The 22,137-nt window shown below is 40.3% G+C and overlaps 2 protein-coding genes across 2 annotated transcripts in view; one reads left to right on the forward strand and one right to left on the reverse strand.

Annotated features, from left to right (window-relative positions):
- The window catches only part of ERCC8 (ERCC excision repair 8, CSA ubiquitin ligase complex subunit), a 36,333-nt gene extending 16,703 nt beyond the window's left edge, over positions 1 to 19,630 (reverse strand). The window contains exons 1-9 of the mRNA XM_040540503.1: positions 19,474 to 19,630; positions 15,501 to 15,596; positions 15,258 to 15,359; positions 9,493 to 9,616; positions 7,767 to 7,848; positions 7,081 to 7,149; positions 5,488 to 5,554; positions 2,702 to 2,805; positions 1,203 to 1,327 (exon numbers count right to left, since the gene is read on the reverse strand). Coding sequence (XP_040396437.1) covers positions 1,203 to 1,327; positions 2,702 to 2,805; positions 5,488 to 5,554; positions 7,081 to 7,149; positions 7,767 to 7,848; positions 9,493 to 9,616; positions 15,258 to 15,359; positions 15,501 to 15,596; positions 19,474 to 19,550 — 846 coding nt within the window. The 5' untranslated portion in view covers positions 19,551 to 19,630. The remainder of the gene's footprint in view (positions 1 to 1,202; positions 1,328 to 2,701; positions 2,806 to 5,487; positions 5,555 to 7,080; positions 7,150 to 7,766; positions 7,849 to 9,492; positions 9,617 to 15,257; positions 15,360 to 15,500; positions 15,597 to 19,473) is intronic.
- A 28-nt stretch (positions 19,631 to 19,658) lies between these two features.
- The window catches only part of NDUFAF2 (NADH:ubiquinone oxidoreductase complex assembly factor 2), a 60,173-nt gene continuing 57,694 nt past the window's right edge, over positions 19,659 to 22,137 (forward strand). Inside the window, exon 1 of the mRNA XM_040540504.1 lies at positions 19,659 to 19,895. Coding sequence (XP_040396438.1) covers positions 19,769 to 19,895 — 127 coding nt within the window. The 5' untranslated portion in view covers positions 19,659 to 19,768. The remainder of the gene's footprint in view (positions 19,896 to 22,137) is intronic.

A 22,137-nucleotide genomic window follows, 5' to 3' on the forward strand; every position in this document is an offset into this window, starting at 1 on the left:
CCACCTGAAGCACTGCATTCAGCTCTAGGGACCCTAATATAAGAAGGACATGGACCTATTGGAGCAAGCCCAGAGGAGGGCCACAAGGATGAATGAGAGGGCTGGAGTGGCTCTCCTGTGAAGACAGGCTGAGGGAGGTGGGGTTGTTCAGCCCGGAGAAGACTCTGGGGAGACCTTAGAGCGGCTTTCCAGTACCGAAAGGGGTTCTGCAAGAAAGCCGGGGAGGGATTCTTTGGAAGGACTATAGGAATTGGACAAGGGCTTTAAACTAAAAGAAGGAAGATATTCAGAAGAAATTTGTTACTCAGAGGATGGTGAGGCACAGGTTACACAGAGAAGCTGTGGATGCCCCATCCCTGGAGGTGTTCAAGGCCAGGCTGGATGGGCCTTTGGGCAACCTGGTCTGGTGGGAGGTGTCCCTGCCCATGGCAGGGGGTTGGAACGGGGTGGTCTTTAAGGTCCCTTCTAAGCCAAACCATTCTGTGATTCTATGAAAAGATTTCTAAGACAGAGATAAAATTTATTTTCCTGATAGCAATGACAGACCATCTTATCATGACCAGCTGAAATCCCATGGAAATTGACCTACCTGCTGTGTCCTTCTTTCAATTTAAATATAGAAGACAATTTTATTTACTGATCAGAATATTAAAACAGGCCGTAGAAAGCACTGGAGCAGCAGAAGCGATTTTCTTCCTGTTTGGTTGCAATGCAAATATAGAGGGATAGAAAATTTTAACACTGTTCTAAGACTCCCCAGGAGAGATTCCACTAAAACATAAAGGAGAGTTGCAAGAAAGCCAGACCGTCAATTAGTGAAACACTCTGATATGGACACCTGTCCTGTAAATAGTACAATGGCAACTGTAAAAAAAATCTACAGTCACTGTATATCAAGTTTTTCATTATTGTCTGAAGCATTTTCAGCTACGCTTACAAATAATGAGCTTCAAGTTAACAATCAATCTTCAAGTAGATCCAGGCTTCTTGATATTGCTTTTTTTTTTTTTAATTTTAATAAACAAAAATAAGAAAAGAACTCTGGAAAACAAAATGCTCAAAAAGTCTTCAATGTGATTAAGCAGCTACATCCTTTATGAAAATGAATAAACAGCCAAAGTGGTAATGACAGTTGCACAAATAAGTGATCTTTTAAAACTGAATGTAAGTAAAATTATAACTGAAGACCCTTGAAAACTTACTAATGTATTTTCTCCAGTGGAGCTGTTCCAGAGTCTCATGCGATCATCCGTACCAATGGTCAGCAGATGAAGCCCATCACTTGTATAGCATAAACCATTAACTCTCCCATTGTGAGCTGTATTTGCTGTCAGGAAAAAGAGCTGGTTCAGATTTCTACAGAGGAATTTCTGTTTTGTATAGACATTTAAAGGTATGGTACTTAAAGTAATGTTTAAATGGTAATGTATAAGTAAATTAATAATTTAACTCTTGGTTTATAAAAGCATGACTCTCTCCATGGTCACTTAATTTAAAAGAAAAACAATAATAAACAGATGGTATATACAACAGTTCATTGCACATATTGCTTGTAGCTTAATAGAAATGCATTCCATTGATTTCACCTGGCAAAACTGCACATTCTTAAGTAGGATAAAGTGCTAAAATCCAGCTCCATTCTACCACAGCACAACTATGGTGCCCACAAATTAACTCACTCAGAAATAGATAAGGTATCTCTGTCTGCATTATACTGCAGTACACAATTCAGATGTACCTCTTAGGTTAAGAAGAATAAAAAAGCATTATCTGTTTTCCAACAATATTAATCACTATGAATTATGCTACAAAAATCCCTTTATTCAGAACCACAATATACAGTCAGTTTCTACTTTGTGATTTAACTCCACTTACTATGTATTTTTACCTCAGAGCAGAGACCGTTCAAGTAATTTTTTGGCGCTCCAAAATTAAGTATCCTTGGTCCAAAGTTGATCCAGAGTTAAATTTATGAATTATAATCTACAGTACTGAATCTTTCCCTTTAATTTAGTTTGCTTTTTAGGTATAGAAATGTGACCTGAAGCTATACAAATAAGTTGATATTGTAACCCATTAAGAATTGATACTAGGCACCATTAATGTGTAATGTACTGAAAAAAAGAGTTATTTAATTTTACAGGAAGCTAAATTATACTGTCATAAATCTAAACTCTGTTATATACCCTACAGGATATAATTAAGTAACATAATAGATTTTATAGCACCATATCTGAGACAAAATATTCTAGTCGCTTGCATTGGAATCAAGATTAATTTAAATAGGAAAAGGAATGTTCTTTTCGTGGGTTTTGTTTGTTTTGTCTTGCTTTTAAGAGAGGGTAATTAACTACTGGAACAGCTCATAAGGTACGAAGTGATTGTTGATTTTATGAAACAAAATCTACATCAGCAATGAATTCTTCTGCTCATAAAATAGATGGCAAATTTTCCCATTTTAAGGGAAAAATCATTTAGAACAGAAACAATACTGTTGTCAAGGAGATGTCTCTAAACAATATCCCCAACCACAACCACACTCCCTGTAACAGATGTACCTGAAAAAATTCAACGGAATGTGTTATGCAGTAGGTAACAGCTGGGTTACCATTACTGCCCTTGCTGGCCTTAGTATTCAACACTTAGGAAATATAAGAAAGCTAGTTACAAATGGATTACTACCAGTTATGGTCTGTTTTACCTGCCTCAGAAGATGCTTTGGTCTTTTCTCCATTGTGCTGATCAAGCGTAGTTAGACATCCAGATGCTCTCCTCACATCCCATAATTTTACTTTACTGTCAGCACTAAGAAAAACAAATTTCACTGATGTATGCATTAGGGAAAATGCTTTCACCCACATCAATATCTGACGTTAGCCAACCCACCTGGCACTCACCCTGGTCCAACAACTACTCTGAACTACTCATCATGCAGTCACGTTCAAGCCAATAGAATTTCATGAAGAGATTTTAAGACAGACTTCAGACTTTTGTTTACATGAATTAATAAATACAGCTGGTACCCTTTAAGCACCTAAGTTAAGAGTGAAATGGTTGCCTGGGAACTCAGGCAACTGCTTTGCTATCGCAGCAGTATAGTGTCACTGGTACACAAGCTGGCTACCTACATGTAGGCTGGCTAAGTCACATGTTCAGTCCTCATACAGAACAATGACTGAAAAAACAGTGTGACAGCTGGCTTCTGTAAGAATGTACTGGGTCTGACTACATTGTCACACTGGCACAAGGAGGGAAAGACCAAATTTAACTGTATCTTCACCAGCAACAAAACCTATGCTAACTGTTGCATAGGTTCCTGCACAGATTCAGACAGCAACACTGCAGGCAGTGCACTTTGTTTGGCACCTTGATTTGAGCACTCCACTGGTGTGCTTCATGTGTACCACGAGACTCCAAAGTATACATGAGAAAAATTAATAGAAAAGAGCATTTTCCATACACTAAGTGCATGTGTTTAGATGTGTTTACTAAAATGATTTGCACAGTTCCCCTCAAATTAAGCATTCTCTTTGATTAAAACAACCAAAAACATAGATCACTTTTCACCCCAGCTAAACAAAGACAACTGCAAGGACAGTACAACCAAACTGCTTCTTAGATAAGCCATCCTCTACCTGAAGTAAAACATGCCTTTTCCTTTGCATTCTCAAGTTAGATCTGCGCATTAATAGTGAAAACACATATAGTAGATATATACTGACCGACCAAAACAAAAACAACCATCTATAAGATTATTCCACATCTGTTCTGCACCTGACAAAGTTAATGTTTAGATTTTTAATGTAAAAGCATGCTCTTCTGTGCTCCCCTCCGCTACAGACTGGTTCTGTTTACTTCCAAGAGGTATTCCAACTGAATAAGTTAACACATTACTCTGCTGCAAACAGATATTGTAGGACCATAAATACAGGTCATTGAGCTTATCATAAAGTGAGCAACCAATTGCAGGTAGTTCACTGAAATATTCTTGACAAGGGCATATAAAGAGATTCGTTAGTACAAAAGCCTGTCATCCAGTTTTGATGATGCAGTGTCTATTGGCTAATCTTTTCAAACCATTTCTAATGAGAAAGAAAGAACTTATCATCTCTAGTGCCTGAAACTGAAGAAAATGGAAAACATCTCTTCTCTGACCATTCCAGTCTCCTGGCAGAACTATAGAAGTGCCTGGCATCATTTAGAGAAATTTAAAACATGTTTCACAGGCAAGTCACATAAATACATATACATACAGTATATAGTATAATATTTTTTCCCTCCCTGAAGTGATGACAAGCAAACATACAATTGCCTAGGAAAATAGTTACATTGGATAAATAAGATCAGTCTAGATTCTCCTTTTAGCAGTACTGGTCAGTTTCTCCTCTCTATATTTTCATTACTTCAGTGTTGACAAGTCTTATCCATATTTGTCTTGGCGGGCAGAAAGACTGCATTATGTTATTAGGAAATAGTAGTCCAACAATAGTAGTAAATCAAGAAATGAAGCCAGGAGAAACATATTTAACATACAACTACCATAAGGCAACATAACAAGATAGGTAGATGCAGTTTATAGTTACATGACTTTGAAGCAAATTGCTTCTGGAGATGTCAACAAATCAATATTTAATAAATATCAAAAATTGCTACTCTTTGTGTGATGGAAAGACAAGGTAACAGTTTTTCATTTGCTAAAACAAAATCACACTGTTAAAAAATTTCCCAACTCTTTTGAGCCTTCTAAAAGCACAGCAGCACAAACCAAGGGCATGTAACCCCATCATTGAAATGAATTGTGCAGACTTGAATTCTGTAGTTGAATTATTCAAATTTCACTCTCAATTTAAAAAACAAAAGCAAAAACAGCCATTTCTCTCTATAATTCAAAAGAAAAAAACTTGCCATTCAAAAAACTGAGTAATGCCAGAAAAATCACCATTTCAATGATTCAAATCTCACCATTTCAAAAGCTATAGGAAAGCCAAGAATATCTTTTACATTGAAAATTACTGGAATGAAAAAAATGGTCTGAGATTATCAACATACAATTCATACTGACTGAATTATTGAAGCTGGGAATTATTTCAGCTAACCTACCTGCACTATTTGACATAACTGACCATGATTAACCAGGATGGTATTGTGAGCTAAACATGTGTTACTTTGTTATAAAACAGATTAGCAACATGCATACCATTAAACAGTATGAAGTGAGCATCTCTACAGTGCTATATAATTTGCCTGTAACTTTAAATGCTACTACTATTTTCAAAACTCTGTACAATCTTCCTATAAAATAAGCATAATTTGGATAGCTCTTCAGGCTGCTTTTTTGGGGTAAGATCTACAAAAATGAAAATAAGTTAAAGCAAACAATGAAGACTAACTTTCAAAGTGCATTTGAATTGTGAAGTACATGCACAATAAATACATCAAATTTTGCCAGACTTTTTATTGTATGTAACAGTAGAGCAGCATCTCTACCTTGCTGTTGCCAAAATATATTCATGACGTGGGGACCAAGACACTGCCAGTACTTCTTGCCTGTGACCTAAAAACAGTAAGAAAAAGCTTATATTATATTCTAGGAAAATATTTATACACACTATTTTACATAAATGACTAAAAGTAAACCAAATGATTAATTCTATAAAACAGACCAATCCAGAACAATAATCTAAATTGCCTAAATTGTAACATGTATTTGGATTTTGTGAAAACAAATGATTTTGAGCTAGAGATTATTCCCCTTTCCTCTTGCTCATGTTAGACTGCAATGAGCTGAATGTGAGGCATGGAGTATTACACATGTATATCTTTTGATAACAAAGATGGTTTTATATGTGCAAAATACAATATAAAACAGCACAGCTGTTGAGACTACTTTAAATATCATTATTAAATTGTAGCACTGATGTTCTTAAATGCAGAAGAAACATTACTTCTGTTTTTCAGCAAGTCTTTACAAAATATTTAAAAAATATGCTTATCCTATAAAGCTTTATTCAGCTTACCCTTTAACATTCTGCTCTTGAATTTGGGGTAACCTTTATTATGTTCCAGATATTAAGATATTAAATGTCTTAGTGGTAACATACCCAGTGCAACTTATCGGCAAGTAATATATATATATAAACTTTACAACTTGGAAAGTTCCAAAAACATTAAACAAATACAGACAATAGGAAGTCTGGGTCAACCTAAATGCAAAGATTGTAACTAAACTTCACATAATAATATGAGCACTCTCCTGAAAAATAAAGTCATAAAAATACATTTTTGCTATGCAGTTTAGAGCTATGTGAACCACCTTGATTCTGGTGCATTAGTCGGCTTTCCATTACTTGACCATATATATAAATTCTCATCCCTTAAAAAGTAAACACTAGAAAAATAAGGGATTTTAGAAAAAGTTCTGAATATTGTTTGATTTTACTATAACCTCCTAAATATACTGGGAATTTCTTATAAAACACCCACATACCTGCTATTAAACAGTGCTTTGTAGCAAAATAACACTAGACAATAAGGGCAAATTCTTATTAAGTGCAAAAAGTAATACATTACAGAATAAGAAAAAGCTATGGCTTACTAAATTAGGTAAATACGAGGGATTAGATGTTATTCTTCTAGAGTAAGTAGTATCTTACTTTTTATTGATACCACTAAAAAAATATGCAAGCATCTCTAAAGGATATTTTGTTAAAAACAGTAACTTTTTTGCTCTATAAAACAAAAACGCCCCAAAAAACCAGAATCCCCAATACTGAATTTATGTGAATACAAAAACAATGCTAACACTTCACCATGTAATAATTAGTAATCACTATTGATTAGATCATGAAAGTGTCCCAACATTTGTAATAACTATTCATTAATTAATATTTGTATTCTCCAATTCATTACCACTAGACTAACACCCAGAAGAATCTTTTTCACTGTGCAACTTTCACAACTGGCACTAAATACATTAGTCATGTTATTTACAAAGAATACATTGTATACAATGTTTCTTTATAGGGCCTAGTTAACTCAAAGTAGTTATTGTTTAACATTTATGTTTCAGACTAAAAGTACCCTGCAGAATGTGAGAACAGGATCCAGACTTCAAGTCACAGAGCTGTACTTTGGGGCTTTTGGTACCAACTGTAAACAAGAGAAACAAAAGACAGCTGAAAAAATACCATAATTTGAAAGAACAACAACAATCTTAGCAGTAACAAAGAAATCGAAGAAACTTTTAGCTGCCTAACTGTTCATTTAATGAGAGTAACAAGCTCTGTAACATTTACATTTTTAGTGCAAGTAAATTTACTATCTAACAAATAACATGTAGAATCTGGGGGAAAACAAGACAGTACTCATACAACTTGAGAATTAAAAATACGATCTCTTCTTTAAATACTTTTGGGCTAAACAGATAAATTGTTTAGTTGGAAGCAATACGAACTCAACCACTTAAATGACTTATTCTGTTAGGTTTTAATAATCTTTAGAAGCTACTTATGTACTTAAAGGTAACTTAGCCATAACTAGGAATTTTCATCTAGAAGGTGAATGGAATGATGTATTATTCCAGAAGAACAAATGAGAATTCTCATCAATACCATTCAACCAACTGAAATGTTTTTTTTTCAAAAATGTATTTTTTATGAAGACTGAAATTATGTAAGAATGTCATGAGGAGAAAAAGTTATAAATATTACTTGCTTTTTACTACAACCTCCTAAATATACAGAATTTCTTAAAAAACACCCACATACCTGCTACTAAACAGTGCTTTGTAGCAACTGGAGACATGTGATGGCTATAGACCGTTCCCTCAAAGTGAAATACATCTGCAGGCTGATAATAAAAAGATTAAATTAATCAGACTGTAAATATGTTATCAGAATGTAAATCCTCACAATTAAGTATTTTTCGAGTCACAGCTACAAATGAGACTAATAAAAACACTGCTATTTGCACACTAACAATAATTCTCCTAGTTAGAAATCCAATCATGCAAACATTGCTAAGTAAGAAAGTCTGCTTACAACACTAGACAAATATGCTAGAGCTGGGAGGAGACCCAGAAGAAAGTCCAAGGAAACTGGCTGATCAGAAACATGAATTCAGAGGATTTATGGATTATCATAAATTAAAAGTAAGCAAAGAAAAAAGAGCAAAAAAGAAAGCTGCAATATGGAGAAAAAGTCAACAAGAAGGAGGTACTCAGCCTAGATCTAAAAGCCCCTTGTCAATGCACAAGCCTCGCATGCTAACTTACATTCCTAAAAATAATTTATATTTATAAAAACAAACAAAAAACCCACATAATTAGCCACTTTGTCAGTGTTAAAAATTAATGACATATAATATTGGCTTTAATAATCAGTACAATGAATTTCAGGTATCATTGCTTTTGTTGTCCAAGTCTAAAATACTGTATAGAAAAAAACTAATCTTCACACTAAGTTGTTTCTGTTTAGTGGAAGAACAGGACAATCAATTACCTTCAAGTGAACTTGTAAGTGATGCTTACAAAACCACCTGGAAAATGAACTGAACTCTGCATTTAGGAGGAGATTTAGTGACTGCAAACATATCTTCACACCTCACAAATAAAAAGTCTGTCATCCTAGGAACATAACTTATACTTTTTTAAATTTTTCATTCTTTCACTGTGCATTGAAACAACATTCAAATAGCACCAGTGTAAATCCATTAATATATGAATACTGGAAGCACAGTAAACTGCTCCACAGAATTCATTGTTCAACAGTTAGGTCCAAGATTAATGAGTCCACCTAAAAGCCTACAAGAACTGTTATCTTTATTAAAGTCAGTTACATTGGTTAGCATTTTCTTAGTGGCTTCTCACATTCTCCACCAATTTTTAGAAAAAGTATCTGTAGTATTTACAACAACGGAATTTTGGACTTAATGACCCAGCAAGTTCATTACAACCCCATGTGACTATTGCTCTCCATATAAAACACTTTGTCCTCTTTATTTCTAAATGTCAAGAAGATCAGTCCTTCAAAAGCAGTATTTGTACCTTGGTTACTTAAAATAATTAGCCCTGCGGTACACTGCTGTTGCTTCACAACACAACCAAATAAACTGGAGAGGGGAGGAGAAGGAGAGGGGAAGATGGGGAGAGCAATCCCAGAGAATGAGCTACACCTTCAGACCAGTGGACAAACTTATGTAGCATAAATAAACTAGCTGTATTCCTGTTCACAGCAAAAACAGAAAGGAACTGTCCCAAGGGCTCCATGCTCCCATACAGTTTAAGCACTCAGGTCTTCAGAAACAGGCAGCTACACACCAATGAATGTATGAATGCCAGAACCATGCTACCCTGATGCTGTACCCACAGTTCTAACAATTGGCTGTTTTTCATCCTTCTAAATGCCCTCTCCTGTTGAGCTCTGGGTGAACTGCAGATATGAAATGAGTGACATGTATAAAAAGAAGCCTTTAGTTGCAGAAATTTTTTCTTACTTGTAAAGTATTAGTATCCCAAATTTTCAAGGTTTTATCAAATGAGCTGGATGTAAACATGCCAGTATCATGAGGATACCACTGGACTGTCTCCACACTGAATCTATGTCCATCAGGATGGCTCCTAAAATGAAGTAAAAGATTCCAGTTGGTTAGTGTCTTGGTAATTCAATTATACCTAAGTTTTCAAGACAAACTAGTTATTTCGGTGTCTCAAATTTCAATCAGCCAGTATAAATTGCCTAACAGAGTCCTTATTTCAGCAATGTAGGGATCATTTACCTTTTCAAAATATGCTATCCATAGCATACCTTAAATTAAGATCTAAGATTAAGTCTAAGGCATAAAAGGCATTAATGTCTTTTGAAATTTTTCAATTCTTATGCTTAAAAATCTAATGTTTAATGTTAGGGCCTAACACTACGAACATCCCACTACTACATCCCACTGGCTTAGAACCAGATCCATTGAAAAAGACAATCAAATAAATGGTTCACAAAATTCATGATTATTAGCTAATAATTACAGCTAAACAGTTATTGGAAATTCAGGTATACTAAAGTCACCAGACAGCAGTAGATTAAGTTACTGAGAGTTAATTTTTTTTGCATTCACAAATATAAAAGGAGGAATGATATGAAACTTTCAACTCAACAATGCATAGTAACAAAACGTAATCTAATTAATAATACATTAACAGTGCTGGGAAGAAGGGACACCAGAGCCAATCTTTTTACAGCTCCAGGATATGATTCAACCAGACGGACTCTGAACAGACTCTGAACAGGACAGGCAGTTCCACATACCTGCTAGGCCACTCATATCTGAGCTGCATCCACACGGATTCAGCTTCAGGGCCCAATACCATGCTCCCAGGTTCAGAAGCACCACACTGTTGTGGGTTAACCTTGGTAGCTAAGCACCACCAGAACTGCCTGCTCAGTCACTCACTCTCCCCAAGTGGGATGGGAGAGAGAATTGGAAGGGCAAAATGAGAAAACTCATGGGTTGAGATAAGAGACAGTCTAGTAACTCAAAAGAAAGAAACAACTGAACAAAAAGAACTAAGAACAAAAAATGAGTAGCGCAAAAGCCATCGCTCACCACAAACTGGCCAATGAACAGACAGTCCCTAGGCAACAGCAGCCCCTGGAAAACTACCCCCCCACACCTGCCCCAAGTCCGCATGACTTTATACGATATGGAATACCCTTTTGGTCAGCTCAAATCAAGAGTGCAGGCTACATTCCCTCCCAGACTCTCATCCAGCCCCAACCTATTCGCCAAGGGAGCGCAGTGAAAAACAGTGAAAACCTGGATGCTGTGCAAGTCCTGTTCGATGACAGCAAAGACACCGGTGTGCTATCAACACTATTTTGGTCACAAATCGAAAACACAGCATCAGGCAAGCTACTATGAAGAAAAATAACTCTATCCCACTTGGACCCAGTACACATGCAAAAGCAGTCCAACTGGCTCTTTCTGGAGCTAGTGAAGGGCTCACAGGATTTCTTCACTCCAACTCTTATCTGTACATTGTTCTTTCAAGTCTCCTGGCCTCCAAAGTGACAACTATTGCCGGGGTATCATTGTGTAAATACAGATCCAGATCTTCTGTATAGATCTGGCACTACACCTAAGCTGATAAACATTTCTGTTTACTTAGGTTGCTAGAAAGCACAGAAGGTATCTGAATGTCTTTAAATAGAGTCAGCCTGAAGCCAGGACTGACAATACTAAGAACTATTGAGCAACTATTGAGCTCAGTTTAATAACTCCTCATTGGTTATCTCTAAGCCATAACCCTACAACAGCCTGTTACCTTGTGCTTAGTCCACCCTGATTTTGGGCACCTATTCTAGAGGGGACCAGGGTAAATATCTTCAGTAGCTGTAGTGCCAGGAAACTAAGCCTGACTCAGTGTGAACTTACTCCTGCAGAGGCATTTGTACACACCATGCAGAAAAATATCAACTCACTGTGCAGAAATAAATAAATAAATAAATAAATAAATTCGTGGAACTAATTATGCTGGTGCAGTAAATACAAGTGTACAGCCCTGGACTGTGTTCAGTACTGCACCAAAACAGTCGGTTCTCCCGTATTCCCTCTTGAGTAGCTCTGCAGAAATCATCTCTGCCTGGCCAGGCTTAGTCATGGCCATGTGCCATTCCACTTGGCTTCATCTCTCGAGGCATTGTAAGTTTCTAGTTCATTCTAAATGCAGTATTTTTCCCCATTACTCAGGATATCCCAATCTTTGCTACAAAAGAAAAATACAGAAATAATTCTACAGATGGTAATGTCACTATCATAAATCTTGGATAGGTTTCAAATAGAGGAGAAGACCTACACAAACTATGTATTATCTAGAAGCTGGTACTGTTCAGTTGCTCTCAAGTGTCAGTTTTTACCACATCACAGCACCAATTGTACGAAACCAGGTAAAAGCTCAGTGTTGTGATGCCCAGCAGAGCAAGGAAAAATGTAAAAATTTCTTTTTTATTCCGATGATAGCCCCTTATTCTAGATAGGAGACATTGGGTATCTTGCAGTCCACTGTCTGGAATTATCTCCTCTAATGGCCTAAACTACTGTACCCTCAGCTAGCCCAGGTCAGAATCTATTAAGAAATAGCTTCAAAGGGCATGTTACGAGAGCTTATTCTTTAAGCAAATTTCATACCAGAGTTGCCTTGTGCCCTGCAAACTTGGAGCACAGACAAACCTTTGCAATATGTAATTATCATATGTTTCAAAGATAAGAGCCAGACAGTCAGATGGGAAGTATTTCTCACTGGTAATTATAAATTCATTTACGATGTCATGAAGTCTGCATGAATGGTATTCTAATATCTGAAGCTGTATCTGTAGCTAATTAGCTACAATAAGTACTTAAGACATACCAGGAAGCTACACAAATACTTGGAATAAATAATTTGAGGCAAAAACCCTGCTATGTTTACTTTAAGAAATAATAACAACCCCATCACTTAGAACACTGTGCTACATACACTTAGATTGGCTACTATGATTTAAACTTCTGTACAAGTGACGAGAAATAAAAGACAAATCTACCCAAATAAACACCTGCTCAAGAAACAGACTGCCAACTTGCTATACTCATAAACATATTGTTTAAGTATGGTATGCTTCAACGTACCAGACTGAGAAGTAAACAATGGCTTGATTTTAGCACAGATTTATATTTTATTTTGCTGTGTGTTATTAGCACACATTTCTTCAGTTTGCTGTGTTTCATAATTTATTTCAGTTTTGGGATTCAGGGATATATAGTCATTACTTGTTCTTAATTACAATTTTAATTTATTTTGTTCAAGAAGTCCGAGCCATCAACACTTACCAAATACAGCTTACTTGCAGTAGATTCTGTTCCTACCCATTTGTTTTGATGTAAGTTCTACAAGTCCTTTTTCTTTCTTACAGTCCAAGATACCAATCTGGGACTCTGTATCTGTTACAAATATGTTCCACTCTTGCTGATCTATTCATGAAGCTCTCAGACCTCAACTAATCTGAAGACTAGAGAAAAATAAGGGAAAAATGTAGCTACTGACTTTTTTTTACAGAGTTGGATAGATCTTGTTGTTACCCTCAGATAAAGTTCTAGCCTATGGGAAAACCTTAATATCTAAGCACAAGGAAAAAACAGCTTTTGCTAGAGGATAAAGCCAATAATGGACAAATTTATACTGCCTGCAGGGAAGGTCTTACACCAATAAAAGTTTTGAGTTTTTTACTGATTATACAAGCATTATGGTAGTACCCAGTCTTCAGAATAGTATGTCCAATTTTTGTTAGTTATGCATCTGTCCTCATTCAAACATGTTCTTAAAAAGTTCTGCATTAATTACTACTAGACCTGATGAACTTAAAATAGCTACTTGTAAAGCTGGGAGCAGAGAGAGGGGAAATTTGACACTGTTCCCCATGATATCCTTGTCTCTAAATGGCAGAGACATGGATTTGATGGATGGACCGCTCAGTGGGTAAGAAATTGGCTGGATGGTCGCATCAAAGAGTTGGAGTCAATGGCTCAACGTCCAGGTGGAGATCAGTGATGAGTGGTGTCAGTGTTGGGTCACTAATGGTCAGTACTGGGATGGGCGCTGTTTAACATCTTTGTTGGTGACATGGACAGTGGGATTGAGTACACCCTCACCAAGTTTACCGATGACACCAAGCTGTGTGGTGCAGTCAACATGCTGGAGGGAAGGCATGCCATCCAGAGGGACCTGGGCAGGCCTGAGAGGTGGGCTTATGTGAACCTCATGAGGTTCAACAAGGCCAAGCACAAGGTCCTGCATCTGGGCAGAGGCAATCCCAAGCAGAAAAACAGGCTGGGTGGAGAACGGATAGAGAGAAGCCCTGAGGTGAAGGACCTGGGGGTACTGGTTGACAAGAAGTTCAACAGAAGCTGGCAATGTGTACCTGCAGACCAGAAAGCCAACTGTATCCTGGGCTGCATTAAAAGAATCATGGCCGGCAGGGCGAGGGAGGTGATTCTGCCCCTCTGCTCTGCTCTCATGACACCTCACCTGGAGAACTGTGTTCAGCTCTGGGGACAGCACAAGAAGGACACAGAAGTATTAGAACAAGTCCAGAGGAGGCCCCCGAGGATGATCAAAGGGCTGGAGCACCTCCTCTACGAAGACAGGCTGAAGGAGTTGGGGTTGTTCAGCCTGGAGAAGAGAAGGCTCCGGGGAGACCTTGCAGTGGCCTTCCAGTACCTAAAGGGGACTTACAGGAAAGGTGGGGAGGAACTCTTGGTCAGGGACTGGAGTGATGGGTCAAAGAATAATGGCTTTAAACTAAAAAAGAGGGCAGATTTAGATTAGATCTAAGGAAGAAATTCTTTACCGTGAATGTGGTGAGGCCCTGGCACAGGCTACCCAGAGAAGCTGTGGATGCCCCATCTGTGGAAGTGCTCAAGGCCAGGCTGGATGGGGCTTTGGGCAACCTGGTCTGGTGGGAGGTGTCCCTGCCCATGGCAGGGGGGCTGGAACTGGATGGTCTTTAAGGTCACTTCCAATACAAACTATTCTGTGATTCTAACTGAAACCCACAACTGTAAATATTTTTTTTTCCAATTAGCTGAACAAGTTATGCAAAGGTTATTTTTCCTTTCCTTGAACACATAACTATTCCAAGACACATATATGTTTTTTAATGCAAGAAGTATTTCTACAACAGTCATGAAGTGATCGCCTCATAGCTGATAGCATAAAGTCAGCAGATTTTAATATAAACTAGTAAGAAATCTCAAGGGTGAAGAATTGTGACATGGAAGAGGATTTTTTTTCTTACTGTCAAAACATGAGACTGGAGTACTATCTCTGACCATGGTCTACATCAATGCAAACCTCTCTACTTTAGTTTCTATTTGAGCACAATTAATCCTCTCCATTTTAACGTTCAAACTACCAGAGATCTGATCAAACAGTATCAACAATGAATCACTGCACATGCATAGTAGCTGTTAGAACCCAAAAACTAACAAACAAACAAAAAAAAAAAACAACAATCCCAATACTTAGTAAATCACATAAATTGTCACAACGTTTCTTGCTTTTTTTCCCCCTGTATGCCAAAAACATAAGCCACAATCTACTCCTCAAAGATTTCTGGCACTATTTTCACGTCTTCTATAGCCTAGAAATAAGAAAGCACATTAACCTGTGAATTTAGTGCTAGTATCTCAACATATATCACTATGAACTTTTACAAGAATTTCTGAGTACATACCTTCCCACAGAACAAAGTGCTTTACATGTGTAACTTGGTTTTCTGCTCAGGTTTTCAAGGTCATAAAGTACAATAACACCATCGGAACCACCTGATAACATGCTGAAAGGGTAAATAAAGCAGTCAAGTTACACGTATGATCTCAATTTGATCAATATAAGTTCAGAAATAAAATAATTTGGTATTACCAAAAGACAGTGAAGTGCTTAAAAACTTTTTTACCAAACTAAAGTACATACTTACTATCTTCCCTCAACAGGCTCAATATCAAGGCTGTTAATACCATTCCCATGTATTCTTTCCACATCTCTATCTTTATTTAATTCCAAACTTAGAACCCTTAAAAAAAAAAAGAAGAAAAACAGAGATGAACAATAAGAACAACAGATCTTTAAAATGTTGCTATGTAGTTATAAACAGCTAAAATCATATTTTCACCCCTCCTCCATGCATCTAACCCATTCCCATATTTTTTCTTTTTTCCCCAAAATTAGACTTGCAGACACAATACAATGCTGGAAATAAGACTTGAAAATTTGACAGAAAAAGTATGTGTTGTTTGGAAGGTAAGATGGAAGTATGTATGTAAAACAGGCTCAAAGGAATACCAAAGCCGCACTTGGGGTCAACATATGAAGCATTAAAACAGGAACCTAGTTTAACAATACAACATAGGCTAAACATTACAAAGTATTTGTCACAGCTGCAACAAATATTAGTTACTTAGAAGCTTCATTATGTGCCATCACTTCTACTTGGAACTATGGACACCTAGTGGACAGATTTGTTTAGTTTAACAAATTACAGTATTTCCTGTCATGGCACAATCTTTGGGTGTTATGTTTTCTGCAGCATCAAAAAAAAAGTATGCCCTCCACATGGTGAAGCTTCCCTGAAATATCTTGGAGCTGTGATTAGTATTTTCTATTATTTTCTGTGAGAAACTTAAAATCACAGAATCACAGGATTGTCTAGGTTGGAAGAGACCTCCAAGATCACTCAGTCCAACCTCTGACCTAACACTAACAAGTCCCCCACTAAACCATGTCACTAAGCTCTACATCTAAACGTCTCTTAAAGACCTCCAGGGATGGTGACTCAACCACTTCCCTGGGCAGCCCATTCCAATGCCTAACAACCCTTTCAGTAAAGAAGTTCTTCCTAATATCCAACCTAAACCTCCCCTGGCACAACTTTAGCCCATTCCCCCTTGTCCTCTCACCAGGCACGTGGGAGAATAGACCAACCCCCACCTCGCTACAGCCTCCTTTAAGGTACCTGTAGAGAGCGATGAGGTCTCCCCTGAGCCTCCTCTTCTCCAGGCTAAACAACCCCAGCTCCCTCAGACGCTCCTCGTAAGACTTGTTCTCCAGACCCCTCACCAGCTTCGTCGCCCTTCTCTGGACTCACTCGAGCACCTCCATGTCCTTCTTGTAGCGAGGGGCCCAAAACTGAACACAGTACTCGAGGTGCGGCCTCACCAGAGCCGAGTACAGGGGCACAATCACCTCCCTAGACCTGCTGGCCACACTGTTTCTTATACAAGCCAGGATGCTGTTGGCCTTCTTGGCCACCTGAGCACACTGCTGGCTCATATTCAGCTGCCTATCAACCAGTACTCCCAGGTCCTTCTCTGCCAGGCAGCTTTCCAACCACTCATCTCCCAGCCTGTAGCGCTGCTTGGGGTTGTTGCGCCCCAGGTGCAGGACCCGGCACTTGGCCTTGTTGAACTTCATCCAGTTGGCCTCAGCCCATCGGTCCAGCCTATCCAGATCCTCCTGCAGAGCCTTCCTACCCTCGAGCAGATCGACACACGCACCTAACTTGGTGTCGTCTGCAAATTTGCTGAGGGTGCACTCGATCCCCTCATCCAGATCATCGATAAAGATATTAAAGAGGACTGGCCCCAGCACTGAGCCCTGGGGGACTCCACTAGTGACCGGCCTCCGACTGGATTTGGCTCCATTCACCACAACTCTTTGGGCCCGGCCATCCAGCCAGTTTTTAACCCAACAAAGCGTACGCCAGTCCAAGCCACGAGCAGCCAGTGTCTTGAGGAGAATGTTGCGGGAAACGGTGTCAAAAGCCTTACTGAAGTCAAGGTAGATCACATCCACAGCCTTCCCCTCATCCACCAAGCGCGTCACTTGGTCATAGAAGGAGATCAGGTTCGTCAAGCAAGACCTACCTTTCATAAACCCATGCTGACTGGGCCTGATCGCCTGGTTGCCCTGCAAGTGCCGCGTGACGACATTCAAGACAATCTGCTCCATGAGCTTCCCTGGCACTGACGTCAAACTAACAGGCCTATAGTTCCCCGGGTCTACCCTCCGACACTTCTTGTAGATGGGCGTCACATTTGCTAGCCGCCAGTCGACTGGGACCTCCCCTGATAGCCAGGACTGCCGATAAATGATGGAAAGCGGCTTGGCCAGCTCCTCTGCCAGTTCTCTCAGTACCCTCAGGTGGATCCCATCCAGCCCCATCGACTTGCGTACATCCAAGTGCTGTAGCAGGTCGCCAACCATTTCCTCGCAGATAGTGAGGGCCACATCCTGTTCCCCATCCCCTTCCACCAGCTCAGGGTACCGGGTATCCAGAGAACAACTGGTCTTGCCGCTAAAGACTGAGGCAAAGAAGGCATTGAGTACCTCAGCCTTTTCCTCATCTTTTGTAACTAAGTTTCCCCCCTCATCCAGTAAAGGATGGAGATTCTCCTTAGTCCTCCTTTTTGTGTTGATCTATTTGTAAAAACTTTTTTTTTATCTTTAACGGCAGTAGCCAGATTGAGCTCCAGATGAGCTTTGGCCTTTCTAATTTTGTCCCTGCACAGCCTCGCAACATCCTCATAGTCCTCTTGAGTAGCCCGTCCTCTTTTCCAAAGATTATAAACCCTCCTTTTTCTCCTAAGCTCGAGCCACAACTCTCTGTTCAGCCAGGCCGGTCTAGTTCTGCGCCGGCTCGTCTTTGGACACGTGGGAACAGACCGCTCCTGAGCCATTAAGATTTCCTTCTTGAGGAGTGCCCAGCCTTCCTGGACTCCTCTGCCCTTCAGAACCTCCTCCCAAGGGACTCTGCCAACCAGTGTCCTGAACAGCTCAAAGTCAGCCCTCCGGAAGTCCAAGACAGCGGTTTTACTGCTCCCCTTCCTGACTTCGCCAAGAATAGAGAACCGAACCATTTCGTGGTCACTCTGCCCAAGACAGCTCTCGACCACCACATCTCCCACCAGTCCGTCACTGTTTGTGAACAGAAGGTCTAGCGGGGCACCTCCCCTGGTAGGCTCTCTAACCAGCTGCGTCAGGAAGCTATCTTCCACGCTCTCCAGAAACCTCTTAGACTGCTTTCTCTGGGCTGTGTTGTGCTTCCAGGATATGTCTGGGAAGTTGAAGTCCCCCAAAAGGTTACAGGCAGACCCCTGACAGCATACCTATAGACATGCTTCAAAAGCATTAAGTTCTTTAAGCCCTTTTAAAATATGGGAAGCAACATAATTATGCTAAAATTTTGGCATGTACAAGATAGTTAATTAAAAACTTTTGAGCTCAAGACTGAATTTTAGTGAAGCGATAAAACCCCTTCAAGAAATGTTTTAAAGCACGTGACTTGAAAAGGTAGTTATAAATGCCATCTGCTGAAGACTATAAAAGATTTTTTTCAAAACCAAAATGAAAACGTTTAGGGAGGAAAAAAAAAAAAGTTAGGAAAATGGTTGTTTGATTAACGTAAATTCTGCACGCTGTGCTTCCTTCTCAGCGCTGAATGATACGTGAGGGGAGAGAAAGCACACGTTTTGTCAAGATACGCAAGAGAAACGAGCTTCGTGAATTGCAGCAATTCCACCATTTACAGTTTATTTTCCTTTACAGCGATAGAGCCACAGAAGTCCAAGTGGAGAGGAATAGATGGGTAAATCCGCAGCACAAATCCTCCCAGCTGTGAGGGTGCTGTGAGGAACTGAGCTGAGGTTGGCCCCACCGGATTTATCTTTGAAATACAGCCGCGAAACTTATTCCCCGATCAAACATTATCGCGGTATTCCAAGGAGCCCCGACAAGCCCCTCTGTCCCATCACCGCTCCTCCGCTGGCCCCAGCGCTGCCGACGGGCAGCGGCGAGCACAACACACGTGAGGGCCCCGCGGGCTCTCCGCGGGCTCTCAGCGGGCTCCCCGTCCCCGTCCCCGTCCCCGTCCCCGTACCCCCGGGTCCCGCTACCTCCGGGTGGCCTCGGCGCGGCGCAGCCGCAATGGGTCGTCGAGTCCGGCCTGGCGGCCCGACAGGAACCCCAACATGGCTGCCAAGCGGCGACACCCGCCGCCGATCCGCCATCTTGGTCCCGGGCTGGCCGGGGTTGTCCGGGGGCGGGCGGGCCTCCGCCAATGGCGAGCGGCGTTGCTGGCATGCCCGCCTCCGACTCTAGGGGCGGGGCGGAGAGCGGCGGCGGCGGGGCTGCGTGGTGGCGGCTGGTGACCGTTGGTGGCGGTTGGTGGCCGTTAGCGGCCGCCCCGCCATGAGCCGGGCACGTCAGGCGCTGCGGGCCCTGCGCCTGCGGATGTTCGGTCCCGGCAAGGAGCTGGCGGGCACCGATCAGTTCGGCAACAAGTACTACCGCGTGCCCGAGCACGAGTCCCGCGCAGGTAGGCAGGGCAGGGCCGTTACCCGCTGCCCCCGGGCGGGCCCGCGGGGCGTGTGGGGAGCGCAGCGGGTGTCTGTCCGGGCGGCTGCCAGCCTGCAGCGGGGAGGTAGCGTGCAAGGGGGCTCTTCTCGTTACTTCTGAACTCTTTTAAAGTGCATTCCTGCGTGTGTCCTCGCTGCACTTCCGAGGAAAAACGATTTTCTCTGCTTCTGTCTGTATTTGGGGAACCTAGGTGTGCTTACAGCACGTCCTCACATCGCTTAATGCTGCACAACCATGTGTAACTAACTGAAGGTGTCACCCCTGAAGTTCTGTGGGTGAGTGTACGCGCCACAATGTTTTACAGTTATGTTTTCATTCCCGACACAGGCTAATTTATCTGCTTGCTGTACTCCATATATTTTACGTGGTCAGTTCAACCAGAACACCCCAAGGCTGTGGAGACTCATTCTATGTGATATTCTTCAGAGTAAAAGCAGAGGAGTAGAAGCAGAAGCAGAAGGTCTGAGGCTGTGCAGTCACTGAAGTCAGTGCCCTTCCTGAAATGCAGGGGGTAGGGAGGGCACACATCATCCCTTCAGATACATGTAATGTCTTCTGGAGTAATGTTGCCTTCCAAGTAGTTCCCTGACTTGTTTTGCTGTACAGCTTCTTGAAGAACTGGCGGTGACTTAACGCAGGTCTTCTTGAACAAGTGTTTGGGAAAATGATGTGAATGCCCTTTTGTCAGCAATGATCCCTCTGGGTTAATACAGCAACGTAACAATCCCAGGCTTCCTGTGTCTTGCTTTTTGTCTTCTCACTACTGGGGCTTATTGTGACTTTGAGGAGTATACAAAAGTACTTTAAGGAAAGCAGTCTATATTCTGCACAGCTTTGTATTAAGGTTTAGAGGGCTTCATAGATCCCAGGTGGATGTTCACAAGCAAAAAACTTCTCTTACTCAGAAAGCATTCATCTTTATGCTGAAGGGAAAGAGAGCCAAAAAAGAATCTATGAGTATCAGAGGGGTAGATACAGAGTTTACTGCCACCGAAAGGGAGAGATTTCTTCTCCCTATTTTCTTTCTCACTGCTGCTAACTTTTCACTGTTATTTATTTGACCTTCCTGCAGAAAACTTTAATAGAAAAATGATTTAAAATGACTTGATGAAGAATAAGCTGCAGGCTAGAGCTGGCACGGAAGAGAGAATGAAGACGATGAGCTGTTAGATAGGGTAAGGTTATACAAGTTGTCTTGAAACAGAGTCAAGAGCTATCATGTTTACAGTCTTACCATACAAACTTCTTTACCATGTTTACCTCAGTTTTCCTCGACTTTCTATTAGAAAGTTTGCTGTTAAGCTCTTTTCTACTTCCCATGATCAAACCCAGTTAAATGGATATTGCTTGAGAGAAATCAGGAATTTTAAAACAATATTAAAAAAAAGGCGAGGAATAAATATCTGGCAAGGGGCTAATGTTTTAATCACTCTTGCCATGCTTCTCTTCTATTTTTAGAATGAAAGTAAGGGAAGGGTTATAATTTTGCTCCACAAACTGAAATTTGGATTACTCAAAAGCGATACCACATCTTTTATAAATGTCTTAATTCACAGACAGACAGTTCTCTCTTTTTGTCCTTTTTATGTAACTACAGTACAGGAGAGTGCACATGGGAAAATATTACTAGACGTTTATGTGAAAATATTTTTGATAATTCTGTTTTATATTTAACTTACTGATGAATGCTTACAGGGCACTAATTTTGGCTTTAGATGATCTAAAAAAATCCCTCATCAGGAGCAGAATGAAAGAATTCTGAATGAAGTAAGCAAGAATTCCCCTCTCAAAGAAGTGATGGTGGAACTTTTTCATGAATGCGTTTATACTTTGCTTTTTGTTCTGTTGATTTGTTCGGTATTATACTAACTGATGGAACTCACTGTTAAAATCAGACACATTTGACCATAGTATATGGGTTATAGCAATTATTAAGGAGGGAGCAAATAAGTTGAATGAAAACAGTATGCTTTAAGAAAATAGCCTTCAATACATTCAGAAATGGGTAGAAGAGATTCTGTGAATATCTAAGAAGAGTATAGGTGAAAAGGTGTGTAGGACAACTCATAACTCCTCCAGCTGTTAAGGTCCCAGTACACATTACCCTGCTGTGGATGGAGGCTTGGAAGCACAGCAATAAATTAGTGTGGCCAAATCATGGATTTTTAGTGACCTCAAAAAGACAAAACCCTCCATGAATC

Source organism: Cygnus olor, chromosome Z (genome assembly GCF_009769625.2).
Source record: "Cygnus olor isolate bCygOlo1 chromosome Z, bCygOlo1.pri.v2, whole genome shotgun sequence".
In the NCBI taxonomy this organism is placed as follows: Eukaryota; Metazoa; Chordata; class Aves; order Anseriformes; family Anatidae; genus Cygnus; species Cygnus olor.